General features: G+C 42.8%; 2 protein-coding genes across 5 annotated transcripts in view; both read right to left on the bottom strand.

The window, feature by feature from the left end:
* CPA5 (carboxypeptidase A5) overlaps positions 1-14,578 on the bottom strand; it is a 52,651-nt gene extending 38,073 nt beyond the window's left edge. The window contains exon 1 of the mRNA XM_025291527.3: positions 14,494-14,578. The gene's annotated coding sequence lies outside the window, so the exon portion shown is untranslated. The remainder of the gene's footprint in view (positions 1-14,493) is intronic.
* The window catches only part of LOC102415381 (carboxypeptidase A4), a 43,891-nt gene continuing 34,702 nt past the window's right edge, over positions 9,867-19,055 (bottom strand). For all 4 annotated transcript variants that reach the window (XM_045166459.1, XM_045166460.1, XM_006043415.4 and 1 more), the window contains 5 exons: positions 18,860-18,970; positions 17,488-17,578; positions 15,693-15,892; positions 14,494-14,578; positions 9,867-10,135 (listed from right to left, as the gene is read on the bottom strand). In XM_045166459.1, the coding sequence (XP_045022394.1) occupies positions 9,951-10,135; positions 14,494-14,578; positions 15,693-15,892; positions 17,488-17,578; positions 18,860-18,970 (672 nt within the window). In that variant the 3' untranslated portion in view covers positions 9,867-9,950. The remainder of the gene's footprint in view (positions 10,136-14,493; positions 14,579-15,692; positions 15,893-17,487; positions 17,579-18,859; positions 18,971-19,055) is intronic.

The following is a 19,055-nucleotide window of genomic DNA, read 5'->3' as shown; positions in this document are numbered from 1 at the left end:
GTCTTTTAATTTCATGGCTGCAGTCACCATCTGCACTGATTTTGGAGCCCGAAAAAATGAAGTCTGACACTGTTTCCACTGTTTCCCCATCTATTTCCCATGAAGTGATGGGACTGGATGCCATGATCTTCGTTTTCTGAGTGTTGAGCTTTAAGCCAACTTTTTCACTCTCCACCTTCACTTTCATCAAGAGGCTTTTGAGTTCCTCTTCACTTTCTGCCATAAGGGTGGTGTCATCCGCATATCTGAGGTTATTGATATTTCTCCCGGAAATCTTGATTCCAGCTTGTGTTTCTTCCAGTCCAGCGTTTCTCATGATGTACTTTGCATATAAGTTAAATAAACAGGGTGACAATATACAGCCTTGATGTACTCCTTTTCCTATTTGGAACCAGTCTGTTGTTCCATGTCCAGTTGGTAATAGCTGAGAAATGGTCCACAAATTTGGATTCAAGTGCCAGAGAAATTCTGATACTACTAGAGCAAACAATCCATCAGGTTTGAGCAACCCAGGGAAACACTGATCAATGTGTTAATATTTCTCCTTCTATGGGAGTATGAAAAATTATCTCTGGACTGCCTCCTCTCAAACTTTCAGTTTAATTTCCAAAGGTTATGATACCATTGACCTCTGAGCCCGCAGAGCTGGCACTTATCTCTCTCCCCCACGCTGCGGCCCTGGCAAAGAGTAGGGGGGGAACCCCTCTTCCAGGGCCAGTGCTATTAGCAGGCCTTCCCCAGCCTCAGCAGTAAACAATCGGCCCACAATGCAGGAGTCTCAGGAGACATGGGTTCGATCCCTGGGTCAGGAAGATCCCCTGGAGAATGGAATGGCAACCCACTCCAGTTTTATTGCCTGGGGAAACCCATGGACAGAGGATCCTGGTAGGTTACAGTCCATGGGGTCACAAATAATTGAACACGACTGAAGCGACTTAGCATGCATGCATCCCAGCCTAGCAAGTTGTCCACTTTCAGCCTGAACAAATATCTTTCTGCCTACAGGAGTCCCTTATTTGTATTCCTGAGTAGACAGAAGGCTCCTAGACTTCCTGCCAGGCATCAAGGAGCCTGGAGGACATAAAGAAACATGCCTGTAAGATATTTATCCTATTGATAGCCCTGGGGCAAGAGGGAGAGAGGAGATCCGGGGCCTTCTTTGACATGCCTCCTAGCAAGTTAATACCTGTTTACCACCAACTGCAGCTAGAAGTATCTAGAAATACCACTTTAGGGACTTCCCTAGTGGTCCAGTGGTTAGGAATCAGCCTGCCAACGCAGGGGATGAGGGTACGATCCCTCACCTAGGGAATGAAGATCTTGTATGCTGCAGGTCAACTAAACCCATGCACCACAACTCCACAACCCACGTGCTTCAACTAAGACCTGACACAGCCAAAAACAAATAATAAAATACTAAAATACATATGTATTTTTTTTAATTTTAAATAAGGAAATAATACCACTTCACAACCATGAGATAGGTCATCCTTCGTTTCCCACTGAGCCTGACTTCTCTGAGTTTTCTCATACAGATTTGCTGAAACGAGAGCAGGAGGTCTTCACTTTCCCTGACCTCTGGGCTTCTTCCATCCATCAGAAAAGAAAAATACCATGGCCAGGTACTCAGAGCCAAGGAAGGGAGACTGCCTCAGCCCATTAGCCGAGTGGATCAGATGTGAAAATGACACTGCTGTAGGGGTCACCAATTTTTGCTCACGTACTATGGACCCAAAATAAATAAAACCTTGGCTCTGACCTTGAGAGTCCAAAATCTGAGTTAATGGCTTTCTAAGGTTAGGTCAAGTTGTTTAAATATTCAGAATATATCTGTCTGTTTGTTGAGAGCAGTAGGCATTTTGTCATCCAAGGTTTCAAGAGGCTAATAGTTAAAGATGGGAGTAGGTGGTTCCATAGGCTGTCTAATCTCTGTGAAAGTGCACGAAGTCCCTAATGTATGGAAATAGTGTCTTTGGTCCATTCCAGATGTTTTATAATAATTAAAATATTGTCCCTTGATGACAATGTTAGGTGCAGGCACAGGGGGCAGACCCATGGGAACCACACAATGCCCCTCAACTGTGGGTGTCATCAGCCAGCAATGGTAGCCAGAGAGGGAGAATGTGGCTCCTGTTTCTTCCCTAAACTCCCTCTTATCACTGCAAACCTAGAAACTCAAAGCTATCAGAGGTCAGGAAGGTAGTACAGGGTTGTGAGACCAAAAGAGCTGGAGGAACTCTGTGCATTTTAAAAGCATGCAAATTACTTTCTCCGCAACAATTTCTAGAGCTGGCCTAGAGAATCTGCTTCACCATTTCCATCTGTTTTTGTTTGGACATGTTTCTTCACCTCTTTAATTCTTTGACTCCTCATCAGTAAATAGGGACAGGAATACCCAGCCTGCATGTATCCCCAGGTGGTTGTGATAATTTAATTATCCAGTATAAATAAAAGCATTTTTAAAATATAAATCATTACAAAAATGCAAGCAACTTAATATGAAGCCTTCCTTATCTCTGAAGGTTTAATTTATGTTCTGTTTCTCTTAGAACTGAGGGATATACATTCCTGTTTTCCAGAATTCCACTGATAATATTTGTTGGAAAAAGTACTCTTTTTCTGCTGCCCAAACTTGTTGAGAGTACGGCTTATGCAATTGTTAACTTGCTGCCCTACAGCAAATCAAATCAACAAATATTTACTAGCTGCTGAGCTCAGCTTTGTAAGAAATACAAAAACTACGAGATTCACTTTCTGCGTTAAAGGAGCAAATTGGCCAGCTGCACATGGTACCCATATATTCTAAGAAGGAAAAAACCGCCTATGCTCTCTGGATGCCACCAGTACACCTGGAGCTTTACTTCAAATACAAGAAACAGCTGGTGCTCATGATTTAAGGTTCAATACAAACAGTAGAGAGAATTTATTTTACAAGCTGTCTGGCTTGGCAAAATTCCAGAATTCATCAACTAGAAAGATAAGGATGATGATGATAACGATAAAAATGATTCTTCATAGTTGGTCTGAAGATAGTGACATAAAAAAAGTACAATCTACATAAGACATTCCAAAACTGGAACATATCCTCAACTTCACCCAAAATAGACATAGCAGGCAGCACCTGTAAAAACCAATGGTAACCCTACACACTTGACACGGCTGTGCATGGAAGCTGGACCTATGGAAGTTTCAGGCTATGTTCCCTTGATTAATCCTTTTACTGAAAAGGGCATCAATATCTGTTTAACATAGAAAAGCTCCCAGAGAAAGAACCCTACAATTTCAAAACCCAAATAATACTCAAATGGAAACATCCAACCAGTGCTTTTCTGTGAATTATTGAGATCTTTAAGTCTTAAGATAAGTCTAAAAATATATATATGGCTTCTATGGGACTTTCCTGGCAGTCCAGTGGCTAAGACTCTGTGCTTCCACTGCAGGGCACACTGGTTTAATCCCTGGTTAGGGAACTAAGATCTCACATGCCACGAGGTGTGGCCAATAAATAAATAAGGGTTCTAATAAGGGGAAATGCCAATGCTTCATTCATAAATGAATTTTTAACATTTGGTGAGAATAATAATTCAAGCAACACATATGGAGTACTTCCACCCGTAGGTAAAGTGCTGAAGACTTTTACGCATTAGCTTACTGAATCCTCTTCCTAAGTTACTATAAATACAGTCACTATCCTCATCTTAAAGAAAAGGAAACTGGGGCTCCCAGAGGTTATAGCATGGCCCAAGGTCACATGACTGAGTGAAGGAGTTGGGCTATTTGGCTGCCCCTTGCCATGTGTAACACAGACAAGTGGATATGGTCTGCCTTGAAGTCCCCAGATGGCCACAGTTCAATAAGCAGCTGGTTTCAAGTAGCTAATCCCATCCACATCCATGGACCATACCCCTACCCCGTTCTATTATTTACTTCACAGAAGGTCTTCTTTTGGTCCCCAACAGGACTGGGTATAAGACTTGAAAATGGCTCAGCAAGCCCCTTCCCAGTACTACAAAAAAGAGAATTTAAAATACTTTTTTTCCATTATCAATGGATTATCCCTTTTCTATCCTCTTCAATGTCCTTAATGGTGAAAAATTCCATGGAGACTGGATTGATGAGGTATGAGAACCTTTTGAACTTGAAATATGATTCAGAAATTCAAGTTGTGTCCATGAATGCTTATGATTTAGATCTTCTCTTTTTCAGTAGGGTCTTCACTTAGGGCACAGAAGATACTGTTTGTTTTGGGCAAGAATCTTATTGCTCTTCAGATTTTCCACCTGTAAAATGTGGATAACATTAGCCTGCATTTTTCACATGGTTTGGGGGAGTATAAAAGAATACAAGGAAGAGAGGTAAGAATAATTTTATAATATTATACAAGCCAGATGCCATCTTCTCTAACATTTCCAATCTAGAGGCCCCACCATCACCCATCACTCTCCTGACAGCAGCTGGTTTTCTTTATAGCATCTCTCATTACCCAAATTAAAATTTATTTTATTTGGCTGTGACAGGTCTTAGTCTCAGCACATGGGATCTAGTTCACCAGCCCAGGCCCCTGCATTGGAAGCAAGAAGCCTTAGCCACTGAACCATCAGGGAAGTTTCCCAAATTAAAATTTTAATTTACAGTTCTCTTGAGAACTTCCTGTCTCTCCAACTACAGTGAAATTTCATGCAAGAAGGGATTTTTGTCTTTTTGTTTAACATTGCATTGCCAGCATCTAAAATTGTCCCTGGCATACATTAGATTCTCAATAAATGCATGTTGCATGTATGTTGCATAGTAAAACCTTTAAAAAAAAAACTGTATCTTTGTAAACATTTTTAAAAATTGGATTTCAGGTCCATGCGAGCATGCTCAGTTGTGTCTGACCCTTTGCAATCCTATAGACTGTAACCTACCAGGCTCCTCTGTCCATGGGATTCTCCAAGCAAGAATACTGGAGTGGGTTGCCATTCCGTCCTCCAGGGGATCTTCCCAACCCAGGGATCAAACCCAAGTCTCCTGTGTCTCCTGCATCTCAGGCAAATTCTTTACCCACTGAGCCACCTGGGAAGTCCTAGAAATAGATTAATTGTCAGTTCAGTCGCTCGGTCGTGTCTGACTCTTTGCGACCCCGTGGACTGCAGCACGCCAGGCCTCCCTGTGCATCATCAACTCCCAAAGCTTACTAAAACTCATGTCCATTGAGTCAGTGATGCCATCCAACCATCTCATCCTCTGTTGTCCCCTTCTCCTCCTGCCTTCAATCTTTCCCAGCATCAGGGTCTTTTCTAGTGAGTCAGTTCTTCAATCAGGTGGCCAAAGTAATTAATTGTAATTAATCCAAATTGATTGCAATTGTAATTACAAATTAATTGTAATTAAGGATTAATTGTAATCCTTGGTTAATGGCTGCCTTCTTTTGTTATTTAGCTGTTGAATTAGGTTTTTTACCTGAAAAAAAAAAAGGTAACCTAAAACAAAAGCTCAGGTCCTTCACCTCACCAAAGGGCTTTGACCCTTATCTCATGTCCCAACCTCTCCCGATCTAAGGTAATCATCATTCAGAATCCCAGGTTCTCCATTTCCCTACAAGTAGAGCCTGAGATGGGATTCTTGTTTAGATGATTTACTGAGGGAGTTCTCAGGAGAAGGGGAGTTTGGGAAGCAGGGATGGAGAGGGGAAAATAGCTAAGCAAGGATGTGGAATTTGCTGGAGCCTGGATTCAGAGCTCTCAGGCATACAGTGAACCACAACATTGACTCTACCTTGAAGCAAAGACTACCTGTTTGTCCCCCGAGTCGATCAGTGATGGACTGACATTTGGGGAAGTGATAAACAGAAAGCAGGTGCATGGTTTCCTGGGTAAGGCAACCCCCATTTGGCTAATGGCAGTACTCCAGAGAGGGATGGGGCCTGGTATGTTGACAGCCAACATTCACAGTAGCTAGGGATAAGTGCACTTGACCAGGAAAAGGGGCCTGGGTGTGTCTACTGTATCTTGCTTCCCTCCTATCCTTTTTATTGAGTTATAGCTGATTTACAATATTGTATGTTTTAGGTGTACAACAAAGTGATTCATAATTTTTAAAGATTATATTCCATTTATATTTATTATAAAATATTTGCTATATACCCTGTGCTGGACAATATATAGCCTTGTAGCTCATTTATTTTATACATAGTAGTTTGTACCTCTTAATCCCCTACCCCTATCTTGCCCCCTCCCTCTTCCCTCTCCCCACTATTATACACTAGTTTGTTCTCTGTATCTGTGAGTCTGTTCCTTTTTGTTATATTCACTCATTTGTTTTATTTTTCAGATTCTACATATAACTGATAACATATAGTATCTGTCTTTCTCTGTCTGACTTATTTTACTATTGCTTACTTTTTTACATAGCTTTACCAAATTTTGTATGTATTCCTTATAAGTGTGTGTATATATAAATTTTATATATGTTTACCTCCCAATTATTTGGAACTTTCTAGAAAGTAAATCACACTAAGTTTTGTTATGACTGTAGTATAATATTTCAGTATGTGAAAATACCATATTTATTCACCCACTGTCCCACTGGTGGACTTTTAAGTTGTTTTTGGGTTTTTGCTGTTATGAACAGTGTTGCTGTGAAGATTCTCATATATGTCTCCTGTTACATACTGCAAGAATTTCTTGGGTTTATAACTCTGGGAGACAGTGAAGGGCAGGGGAGCCTGGCATAGTGCAGTCCATGAGGTCGCAAAGAGTCGGATACAACGTAGTGACTGAACAACAATGCTTTGGATGGAAGAGATGGAAGGGATGGATGGAAGTGTGAAATTTAGAAGATAATGCCAAACTATTCTCCAAAGTGAATTTGCTAATTCACACACCCACCAACAAGGTATAAGAGATCCTGTTATCTACCTCCTCTCCAACTTTTCTCTTTTTTTTTTTGGCTGCACTGGGTCTTCATTGCTGCTTGTGGGCTTTCTCTAAGAGTCTCGGCTAACGGGGGCTGCTCTTCGTTGCCGTGTGCAGGCTTCTCATTACTGTGGCTTTGTTGCAGAGCACAGGCTGGAGGCACATCGACTTCAGTAGCTGCACCACACTGGCTCAGTAGTTGGAGTGCGAAGGTTCTAGAGACAAGCTCAGTAATGTGGTGCGCAGGCTTGGTGGCTCCACGCCATAAGGAATCTTCCCAGACCAGGGACCGAATCAGTATCCTCTGCTTTGGCAGGCAGATTCCTATCCACTGTCCACCAGGGAAGTCCTCCAACTTTCTGACTTATATAAACTGAATGAGTATAAAATGGCTTTTCATTTTGGTTTTGATTTATATGTCTTCCATCAGTAATCACCTCTTCCTGAAAGTGTCAGTCACTCAGCTGTGACCAACTCTTTGTGATCCCAGGACTGTAGCCCACTAGGCTCCTCTGTCCATGGGATTCTCCAGGCAAGAATACTGGAGTGGGCAGCCATTTCCTTCTCCAGGAGATCTTCCTGACCCAGGGATTGAAACCATGTCTCCTGCACTGCAGGCAGATTCTTTACCACTGAGCCACCAGGGAAGTCCACCCTCTGGACTGTAGCCTGCCAAGTTCCTCTGTCCATGGGAATCTCCAGGACAGAATACTGGACTGGGTTGCCATGGCCTCCTCCAGGGGATTTTCCTCACCCAGGGATCGAACCTGCTTCTCCTGCAGCTCCTGCATTGCAGGCAGTTTCTTTACCACTGAGCCATGGGGGAAGCCCCAATCATCTCTTCCTATGTTATCAGAATACCTGTTACCGCTTCTTAAGTGAAGTGCTTGCTCATATGTTTTATCCGCTTTTCTATTGGATTATTTGTCCTTTTCTTACTAATCTGTAGGAGTACTTTGTATGTCCTTTGTCTTTTGAGTGTATTATGAATATTATGGCTATCTTCTAATTTCCAACTTGTTTTCTCATTTTATAGTGTCTTTTAATGATATCTCTTAATGTTATTATAGTCATAGGTATTCTTTTATGCCTTGTTTAATAAATCTTTCTCTTAAGGAGTCTAAAGGACCATTTCAATCTTGGGGGTGGGCAAGGGGTTCCACAAACAGAGGTTACAGGCAAGTCACAGAGGCAAGCATGTTATATCTACTGAGGCATTATCTGGTCTGCAGCAGCCCTGACTAGCCAGCACAAGCGACCAGCTGGCTGGCAGGTGTGCTCTGGTTATAGAATTGGATGTATCATGCTATTAGAGCTGGATACCATTAAAAATTCTAATCATAGACTGTAATTAACTTTCCTTGCTCTGACGCCCCGCTCACTAAACAACCTTCTGATTATAATTTGGCTTCCCATGTATCTTTGCCTACAGGGAGGGAATGTACTGTTCAGGCCGACGTGAGGATCCAATCCACTAAACAGTTACATGCCATGATGTAAATTAATAAATTTGTATTCTGATTTTATCATGTGCCTCATCTGAGCTCTGTAGGCGTGAGTCGGCATCCCCAAGTCTAATCAATACAGACACAAAAAATATCAAGCCTCTGAGCTGAAAAACTAAGAACTAGACCCAGGACCAGGGCGCAGTCACCAAGGTAACATTACCCTGGAGGCCCCTCAGCCTGATGGAGAAGGATATGTCATGTGATATGGACAGGGATTAAAATTGACTTTTGACATTATAAAGAGCTGCATATTCAAAACCATGGCTTGGTTCCATTCAGGTGAAGGCAAAGAATAGAAGATGATCAGGAGACTCATATTGAATATTTATTGGCTTATGAGCACATACCAGATGCTGCACAAATCCTAGGCAGAAGGGTAAGATTTACAGACATGTTTGAAAAGAGCAAATTAAAAAAGAGAGAGAGAGAAAATAAAAGAGGCAGATGGTACATGCTAAGGAAGAATGTAACAAGAGGAGCCTGACTGATGAATCTTTGCTCCACCTTGCTGCTCAAGGTTCAGGATGCAAAATAGAAAAAGCAACTTTAAAGATCAAAACCAAAAAATGAAAACCAGGAGAAGGAAACACAAAGTACACCAGAGAACAAATAGGGATGTGCAAGGGTAGTAAGATTACCCAAGCCAGAGGAGTGATTTAGGACCAACAGCGTGAGAGAAAGATCTCTTAAGTAAGTTCAAAAGGCAAAGTAGAGGTGAGCCCATCAGGACAGATGGGGATAATTTAGCTATCCTGCTATTATATTGGATCAGCACTTAATCCAGGCTTTCTGAGTGAGCAGTACCTGAGGACACGGATCACCTTCTGGATCCCAGTTACACTGAATAACAAAGGGGAGAATGTGATCAGAATTGTAATATCTGGGAATTTTTGACCCAGTGATGAGACGTGAGTCTATATTTTATATATATAGATATCAGATTATTTATTTATATTTATATATATTTATATCAGACTAAGAGCGAACAAAAACAAAACAAGGGGATGACCTGTACTGATAACCCTATGGGATTTATTTTTCAAAGAAAAATATGTTCAAGAAGGAGTGAGATCAGTTAAAGGAAGTTCTGTGACATCTGTGAGACCAGTCTAAAAGACAAGCATTACCTCCCACAGCACTTCCCTTGGGGCCCCCACCAGAGCAAGGCCATGGGTGTGGCTAGATCGGATGAAACTAGAGAACCATTTCACACGCCTTTTGATCTAAACATGAGGAAGAGACATGCCACCCATTAAGGGTTGATCCTAAGTGTGGCTTGCCCACCCAGCTACGTGGAAGGAAAGGCATACAGAGGGCTCAGTGAAACAGCAGAACCAAAACACAGCAGGCTGGCAGAAGTGCTTCTCTCAGCGCACGGCCAGAATGCACGAACTACAAGGAAGGGGGCTGGCCGGTGGCTGACCTGTGTTCTCTACAAAGCCAGAAGACTCCGACTCATGTGTGAAGGAACAAGCTCTCTTTAATAATGGCCTCTGTGTGTGTGTGGACAAGGGAATATAAAATGTAGACAGAGCAAGGCTCTCCTCTAGATGTTGTTCCACACATGCTCCATGATGGTCTTGAGCCCCAGCCAGGTCTCCTGTGCAGTGGGGATGATCTGGTCGGCTGGCAGAATGAAGGCATAGAAACCAGTATCTCTCAACTCAAAAGAGAATGCATACTTGATGCCATTATCATATGCCCAGTCAATAGCGTTCCCACTAGCTGTATCTGTTAAGTCAAAAAGAGAAAACACTTTGAAGCTCAGTTCCTTTCAGGGTTAGATGGGATGGGGCTCGGAGCGCTGCCAACCTGTGGTTCCTCAGTGATCTATAGTTCTTTCTGAAAGTCATCAACCTACAACACACAAATGTTGGCCTGATCCCTATGTCTCAGGCTGTCCTGCACCATGAAGGTCTTCACTAGTCTCAATCCAAGAGATTTTAAATCCTCATTTCCATTTTGTCACCAATTCACTGTTTGGACTCCTTCAGGCCACTGGAAGCCAATCTCTGCAGAGTGTGGGAGGCAGCCTCCAACACAGCCACAATGATCCGTATCTCCTAGTATTCACATCCTTGTGTAATGCCCTCCTACACTGGACAGGGCCAACATGATCTGTTTGACTGCAGAAATGAGAGTGTGCGCCCTTCAAAGCTAGGTCATAAATATCATGGCTTCTGCCCTTGCTCTCTCTTGGGTTACTGGCTCTGATAGAGCCAGCTGTTATGTTGTAAGAACACTCAAGCAGACCTTTATAAAGAGGTCTATGTGGTGAAGAACTCACTGCCAACAATTAGCAATCACTTGGCAGGCACCAGAGTGAGTCTGAGAAGCAGATCCCTCAGCCCCATTAAGCCTCTAGATGACTGTAACCCTGGAAGACATCCTGACTGCAACCTCCCGAGAGTGCCTGAGCCAGAGCCACCCAGCTAGGCAGCTCTTGAGTTCCTGACACACAGAAACTGTATAAGAAAATTCATGTTTATTGTTTTAAGCTGCTAAATTTTAGGATAACTTTTTGCATCTCAAGAGGTAACTAACAACACAGAGGGAAGGAAGCACTTGGGACTTCCCTTTGTCAAAAGGCTAAGGAGGCAAAAGGCCTGTTTTCCTGCTTCTTCCAGTCAAACTCTAGCAGAAACTGGATAAAGGTGTAGTGTAGATGATACTGAATAATAAAATAACAATGTCAACAGCAGCTATCATTTGTTGAACATCTACCATGAGCCCGTCATCATACTGGTAAGTTTACATTTAATCTTTAATAAACCAGTGAGATGGGTATTACTGTCCTTGTTTTTCAGATAAGAAAAAAATCCAGGCTCAGAATAGAATACTTTGTCTAAGAAAACATAGATGGAAAATGGCAGGGCTGGAATTCAAATCCATCTGATGACAAAGCCCATGCTTTCTTCAACCTCCTTGGGGTTCAGTTAGAATGTTTTATATATATGTATATAAAACATATGGTCGTGGTGGTTTAGTTGCTCAGTTGTGTGCAATTCTTGTGGCCCCATGGACTGTAGCCCACCAGGCTCCTCTGTCCATGGGATTTCTCAGATAAGAATACTGGAGTGGGCTGCCATTTCCTTCTCCAAGGGACCTTCCTGACCCAGGGATTGAACCTGTGTCTCTTGTGTTGTGGCAGTCTCCTGCATTGCAGGCAATTCTTTACCAACTAAGCTACCAGGGAAGCCCATAATATACACATGTCTGTTAAAATATGGGTCCCTTTATTTTTCCATTGTTCCTGAACGTTGTTTCTTATGATACCATTTGTGATTTTCTAGAGATGCTGCTTCACGGAGAAGGCAATGGCACCCCACTCCAGTACTCTTGCCTGGAAAATCCCATGGACAGAGGAGCCTGGTAGGCTGCAGTCCATGGGGTCACTAGGAGTCAGACAGGACTGAGCGACTTCACTTTCACTTTTCTCTTTCATGCATCGGAGAAGGAAATGGCAACCCACTCCAGTGTTCTTGCCTGGAGAATCCCAGGGACGGGGGAGCCTGGTGGGCTGCCGTCTATGGGGTCGCACAGAGTCAGACACGACTGAAGCGACTTAGCAGCAGCAGCAGCAGAGATGCTGCTTCAGCTGCAATTACATGTTCCCTGAGGTTATGGAATAGGCTCTCCTAATCTCTCTGAAATTCCTGTACAATTCCTACAGATTTTCTCTACCTGGAGAAAAATGCTGAATAAGAAACAGACTATGGCACCAGCAAGTTACATAGCAAGCTCAAGTATTTCAGAACAGGTTTTAAATTCAGGAAGAGGGCAGGAGGACCTCTGCTGAACAAACTGATCAGATTCAAGAACTTCACTTTACTTGGGTCCTTGCTAAGTCTACCTACCTACTCTTTTTTAAACATAACTGGGAACATACTAATAACACTGGTGTGCACACTCTATTTTTCAATTAACAATTGAAGATTATTTCCTATTAGCACATACAGATCCACCTCATTCACTTAAGGGCTGCATAATGTTTCACTGTAAATGAGGTGAAGCTGCTTAATCATATCCGACTCTTTCTGACCCCATAGATTGTAGCCTGCCAGGCTCCTCTGTCCATGGGATTTTCCAAGCAAGAATACTGGAGTGGACTGCCATTTCCTTTTCCGTTTCACTGTAGGAATGCACCAAATGCATTTTTATCCAGTATTCTACTGATAAACATTTAGGTGCTTCCCAGTCTTCTATAACTAAACAATGCTGTCATGAACATCCTTAAAACTCACAATCTACCCATGAGCCAAACAAGCTCAAAGACTTTGTTCCTAAGCCCTTAGTAGATCAGAATCTGTGAAGAGGAGGGGAAAGGGTTGCTAGAGGAAGGTGGCCTAAGGAAGGAGACATGAAAATTCTAGAAAGCAGACACAAGAATTAAAGAAGCAAAACAAGCTGGGCTATTTAGCAAAAGGATTGAACAGTGCAATATAGCACAGAAGGCTTTCAAGATACAACAACTGACATTCAGAAGGCCACTCAGTCATGAAGAAAGGAACTTAAATCTCTTCTACATGCTCAAAGAAGGCAGGAGAGTGTGAAAATCCATTTTAGAATTATTTGTATTTATACAAATACAAATAATTTGTATAACTGAATAACATATACAAATTTTATAATTCATCTAAAAGGATTAATCTAAGGAAAGGGTCAGCACTTGAAGGAACAAATGTCAAGTACTTACATCCTACACACCCTAACCCAGAGAGTGAGAGTATTTTTATACAAAAATTGATTTCATTTTGGGGAAGAAAGGAGGGCAGGCAAAGCCTATAAAAAATACAGAAGATGGGCTCTTGAAAGAGGTAGAAAATATTATGTCTCTTGATAACACTCAGGAGAGCCTTTCTCCTATTCTGTTGGAGCAATCTGATGAGCAATCTGATGGAGCAATCTTACTTTGGGGACAGCTTATGCTGGGAAGAAGAATGTTTTTTGATATGGGAGGAAAAGGCTATTCTTTAAACTGGCATTTAGACCCAAAATCCAGGACTCTGGTGACCTGCAGAGATCTTTAGAGAGGACCTGCTCAGAAGGCTCCTGCCAAGTTCCTTTAGCTCTCTTTGGCATAGGGCTCAGTTCTGACTAATTAAATAGAAGGTAGTGAACCTCTCCTGATGTGTTTGTTCTCAGAGGTGCTCCCATTCAACAACACTAGTGATGATAAACCATGAGTAATTACTAGCTTGTTGATGCAATTAGCAACACAAACATCAACATCCTGCTAAGTGCTTTATGCAGCTTGGTGGCATGTGAAATACAGACAAGAGTGCTGAGGTCAGAGTATAGATGAGGACCTAGGAGGTGGGATGGAGAATCTTTGCAGAAGAGGAAGACTGAGGAGAACAGCAGTTGAGGGCAAAGTAAGTAGGATGGGAGAGCGAGTTACAGTATGGAAAAGGAAAGCAATATCAGCAAGTTTTCAGGGGCTTTGAGGGCAGACCAACTGTTGGAAAACTATTTACAGAGGAGGCACCAGAGGGGGAAAAGAAGGGCACTTGTTTGAAAGGAGCTTAGCTCCCCATGTTTTGTGTTTCTATTTCCCATTTATAGCTGGGCTTTGGAAAATAATCATATCCTTCAATCTGATCTAAAAATTTAAAGATCAGATCACAGAATAACGGAACTAGAAGGATCTCAGCAGGAATAGAGTGAAATGCTCAGATGAAACACTTCAGCGAGAAACCAAAACAAAAGTATTTCCTCAAACTGAGGTTGAGTTGTAGGTGATGGGTCTCAAGACCCTCGTCAGGTCTGCAGTCTTCATAGAGTTTTTTTGTTTTTTCAGCTCAATGCTAATGACTGTCCGGAGGACCTCCTAAACCAAGCCTGCCATGCACGTGTTCATTTCAGACAGGATGGTGAGGGGGTCCCCTCCACGCCCTGGTACCACTACCCCAGTTTGATGATGGTTGCCTGCAACAACTACCACCACACGGACTTGACATAAATTCAGCCTATCACTAGCAACAAAAACAGGTTACAACATAAAAAAAGGCTGTCTTGTGGCTCTTCTCCAGCTTCAGGTATCCTCTCCAAGTGTTCCCTAGTAACCAGTAAACTCAGGGAGTACTTACAGATAATGGAGCTGATAGAACCCACTCGGTACTGAGTGCCCGACAAGGAAGCCATAGCTTTGGATGCATTCCGTGCCACCATATCCTAGGAGCGGGAGATCATTAGAGTGAGAAAGAATGGACTCTGAAGCCAGACATTCCTCAGCTGTTCTGTACTGCAGTGGATTGGAAGATTCCCAAACCCCCACCCCCCAACCCCTCCCCACCACCCAAAGTTCCCTTCTGGTCTCCTTCTTTCCCATCTGACCAGAGCCAAGGCCTAACTATAAAGTGAGGGAAATGGAATGGTTCCTCCAACTCCTTCTATCACATCCTCAGTTCTTTACTTCCAGTTTGGGGCCAGGGTAAGGAGAGAGGTGGAAGAAGGCCAGATAAATGCTCTGAAAACAGGTGTATTGTAAACTCAAGTTGGGGTGCTGTATTGCAGCTCTTTGCAGATCTAGAGAGCTGTTCACCAGCCCATTAGAAATCTAGTAAAGGCATCACCATGTTCACCTAACCTGAGGGAAGGGAATGTCATGTTCATGAAGACAAGGGAAGGGCAAGTATGTTCAAGCGAAAACCTTTTAAGAGTTTGGGTGTTCTCAGAGTGGAGGTGGAGAAAGGGCCACCATATATGCATGTGCCCTACACAGAGGACCTGCTTGAGACCAAAGTCTAGACCACACCTAGTCATAAGCCCTGTAGCTGTGACCCCCCGCAGAGGGGCACACTCAAGCAAACCAGCAGAGAGAGAGAGGCCTGCAGTCACTCTGCAGGTGTCAGGCCCACTCCAATGAGTTCACCCTAAGTGTCTGCTCACATCCTGGGGTGAATCACTGCATGCGGCACAGAGCACCCCTGGGCTGTGGCCTGCACCCTACTTAAATTCTACCACACCCCGAGTGAGGAGCACCTCCCTCTTGGCCACCACAATGCCGTCCACAGTTCTTGACAAGCAGTGGATCTGCAATACATTTTGGTCAGAAAGACAAGTGAGAAGGAAAAACAGCATCCAGTGTGGATCTTGGAACTCACAGCAAACTCTGAAATAAGGAGGATCATCTTCTTCCTGTTCCCAGTAGGCCTGATGGCACATTGCAGAGAACAGAGAGAGAACGCTGGGCCCTTCTGGAAACAAGCCCAGCTTCTGGACTTTCTCTACAAAGCTCGAGAACCACCACTGTAGAGCACCCAGAGGAAACACATATACCACTTACCAGTTCATCAGCATCCCGGGCTCTGCTAGTCGTGTAGCCATATGGATACATCACCAGCTGCGAGTAGCTGTGCAGGTTGATGAGGCATTTGAAGTCCCCATGATTTGTAATGAAATCTGCCACCGATTTCACCTCCACTTCTGAATGGGCATGGAGTCCATGATATATATCAGAGCAAGGGTCGTTACTGGTTCCCACTCCTGTGGGGAGTGACCCAAGCAGAAACGTTAACCCATGGGCTAAGGAAATAGAAATGCAGGATTCTCCACCCAGAGGAGAGGCAGAAAGTGTGCATAGGCCACTGCTGGCTGCCCTGAGAATCTAGTCCACAATGTGTATATATTGTGGGGAGGGTGTGGAAGTGGGGTGCTGAATCTGCCAGTGTTGAGCAGGAAAATTGATAACTCCTCTAATGGATAGACTTGACCTTGTACTGTATCACCAACAATTAATGTCATATTTTACAATAAGTAATTAATATGTATTCTTGATAATTAATATGAATACTAATTAATAATGAAAATGACTCCATTTATTCTCCAACTAATTCTCTTGGTTCAGATCTTAATGGCCAAGTGCTGCCAAAAATAATCCATTGTTGTGGCTAAAATCTCTTGATTATTTGACAGATATTTAAAATTATTGCCTTCTGTATTACCTCACAATATAGCCCCCTAAGGTATCTGGCATGTATGTGAAAGCATCCCTGTTGTGACTTAGCTTTGATGCCCTCAATTGCCACATTTTTATCAGCTCCTTTCCCACAGTCACATTATTTTTCCCCCAATGGTTTGTGTGGTATTTCTACGCAAGTAAGAAAATTAAAACCATTACATTAAAACATCACATCAAAAGCAAAACATCAGTACAGCTGTGGAACAGTGAAAGAGAACCACCAGAATTTGGAATTGAAAAGTGAGTTTAGATCCTAAATCTTTTTTTTTTAATTTTATTTTATTTTTAAACTTTACATAATTGTATTAGTTTTGCCAAATATCAAAATGAATCCGCCATAGGTATACATGTGTTCCCCATCCTGAACCCTCCTCCCTCCTCCCTCCCCATACCATCCCTCTGGGTCGTCCCAGTGCACCAGCCCCAAGCAACCAGTATCTTGCATCGAACCTGGACTGGCAACTCGTTAGATCCTAAATCTTATTAACCGTATGCTCTTGAGATTGTCGCTGAGCTTCCATTGTCCCATTTCCAATAAGAAAACTCACTCTCTAGGTCAGAAGAATAAATAAGATAATATATGGGAAGCTATATAGCATATAGTTGGCACTACTGTGGGGGTGATTTTTAAATAGCTGGAACTCAGAATCCACGTCTCCTAATTCTCATTTTCTTTCCGTAACATCAAAGGGCAGAGGTTCATATTTATACATCTAAGGGTAAACTGCTATAGTTTAATCTTCACAACGTCACCCTGCCTGTTGGGGTAATAGTGCTAATTGCTCTCTTCTGTTACCACCAAGAGCCCTTCCACCATTCAGTAACTTTCCCAGGAACCAGGACGGCCAGGTAGAAGGTCAGCCCATGGATTTGTATAAGATAGAATAGTTTTAAAGATAATAGTGTTCTCTCAGGAGGACAGAAACTGCTCAGTCATTCCCTTTCAAAATTACAGTGAACAACAATATAGAGTGATACACAGAATAAGGGATTTGCCCAGTTTCTCAGTGAACCAGCAATGGAGATAGCCTACAAACCAGTTCCCTCACTGCCAGCTCAGAGACCTAAGGACCAGGCTACCCAGAGGTATCAGGATTTAATAACTGTCTCCCCCACCTACCTCCAAAATGAGAATTCCAATTTCTATTCGGATCAGCACCAATGCAGGTGCTTCTAGGATTTACAGACCGTGTCTTCCTCCATAATCGGTTCTGAAAAATTCACCAAGGAAGAAACAGCATTCAGAGATGGGTCAGGGCACAGAAGAGGTAAAGCTTTTCTTTGGGGGGCCTATGATAGAGATGGCACCATGGATGGGGCAAGCTGCCTGAAGTCCTGGAGGCAACTTCAGAGATTTGGAGGATCATCGGGGTTTCAGCCTTCTCTAACTGCAGAGTGTCCTCTCCTTCCCCAGAAGGGAGAATTAGCCTCCTGATCGGGAGAAAAGGACTTCCCCAAAATGACCTGATGCCACCTGAATCCACTGAATAATTTAGGGCTTCAGTCAAAGTGGAACAAATGGACATTATCGGCCTCAACGATAACTGATGTGACAGCAAGTGCACAGCAACTATTTAACCCTTGCCTGAAACACTGACCTGACTCCAATCGAGCACCTAGATCTGACCGCAAGTGAACAGGAAACACAGGGGATGAGGGAATAAATTAAATGGCACAGAACAAAGAATTCATCAGGCAAATTCAGAATGTGACACATTCTACATGACAATTTACTTGGGTTTCTCCAACAAATGAATGACATTCTAAAAGACATGTGGGGGTAGGGTAGGGGTGGGGAAGACGTTGTATAATTTAAAAGCCTGCATAGTTGTAACAACCAAATACAGGTACAGACCTTATTTGGATCCTAATTTCAACAAATTGACTCAAAAGACATTTTAAAGATAATTAGGGATATTAGATGATATTGAAAACCTTCCATCCAATTTTTTTACTGTTGATAGTAGTGGTGTTTTAATTATCATCAACTAGAGATGAAGACGGCAGCCCGCTCCAGTGCTCTTGCCTGGAGAATCCCGGGGGCAGGGGAGCCTGATGGGCTTCCATCTATGGGGTCCCCAGAGTTGGACACGACTGAAGCAACTTAGCAGCAGCAGCAGCAGAGATGAAGACTAAAGAAGTTTTGAATGAAGTAACCTGATGTCTGGGATTTGCTTTAAAATACGTCAGAAAAAAAAAAAATATGTGGGAGGGAAAGAAATGAAAAGAAGATTGGTAAAGTGTTGATAATTGTTCAAGATCCATAATAGGAAGTTCATTAGACGATTCTTTATAAGGAAAAAAACATACCCTGGTAACCCTCAGCCCAGAGAATGACTGGAAAATGAGACCCCCCCAAGGAAACTCGTAAAGTGCACATTTTATGGAATTTTTATCTAAGGTCATAGATAAAGGTCTATGCAGTCACAAAGCAAGGAAATCAACAAACAGGTCTTAACTCCAAGCCCAGCCCATCTGTCAGTATTACTCACGTGAGTATGAGTGTACACATATCCATCAGGATTGGCTACCGGCAACAAGAATATATCCATTTTCTTCAAGATGGAGGTGATGACTAGATCTCTCCCATAATCACATGCAATCTAAGCAAAGACAACATGCTTGTCAGCTATGTCTTTGCAGGCTGGGTTGCTAGATCTAAGTCAGAGTATCTTCCCCAGATGCCCA

The sequence above is a fragment of the Bubalus bubalis genome, chromosome 8 (assembly GCF_019923935.1).
Source record: "Bubalus bubalis isolate 160015118507 breed Murrah chromosome 8, NDDB_SH_1, whole genome shotgun sequence".
NCBI classification, from domain to species: domain Eukaryota; kingdom Metazoa; phylum Chordata; class Mammalia; order Artiodactyla; family Bovidae; genus Bubalus; species Bubalus bubalis.
Note: the sequence above shows the minus strand (reverse complement) of the source record. Positions and strands in the feature narration are given on the sequence as shown.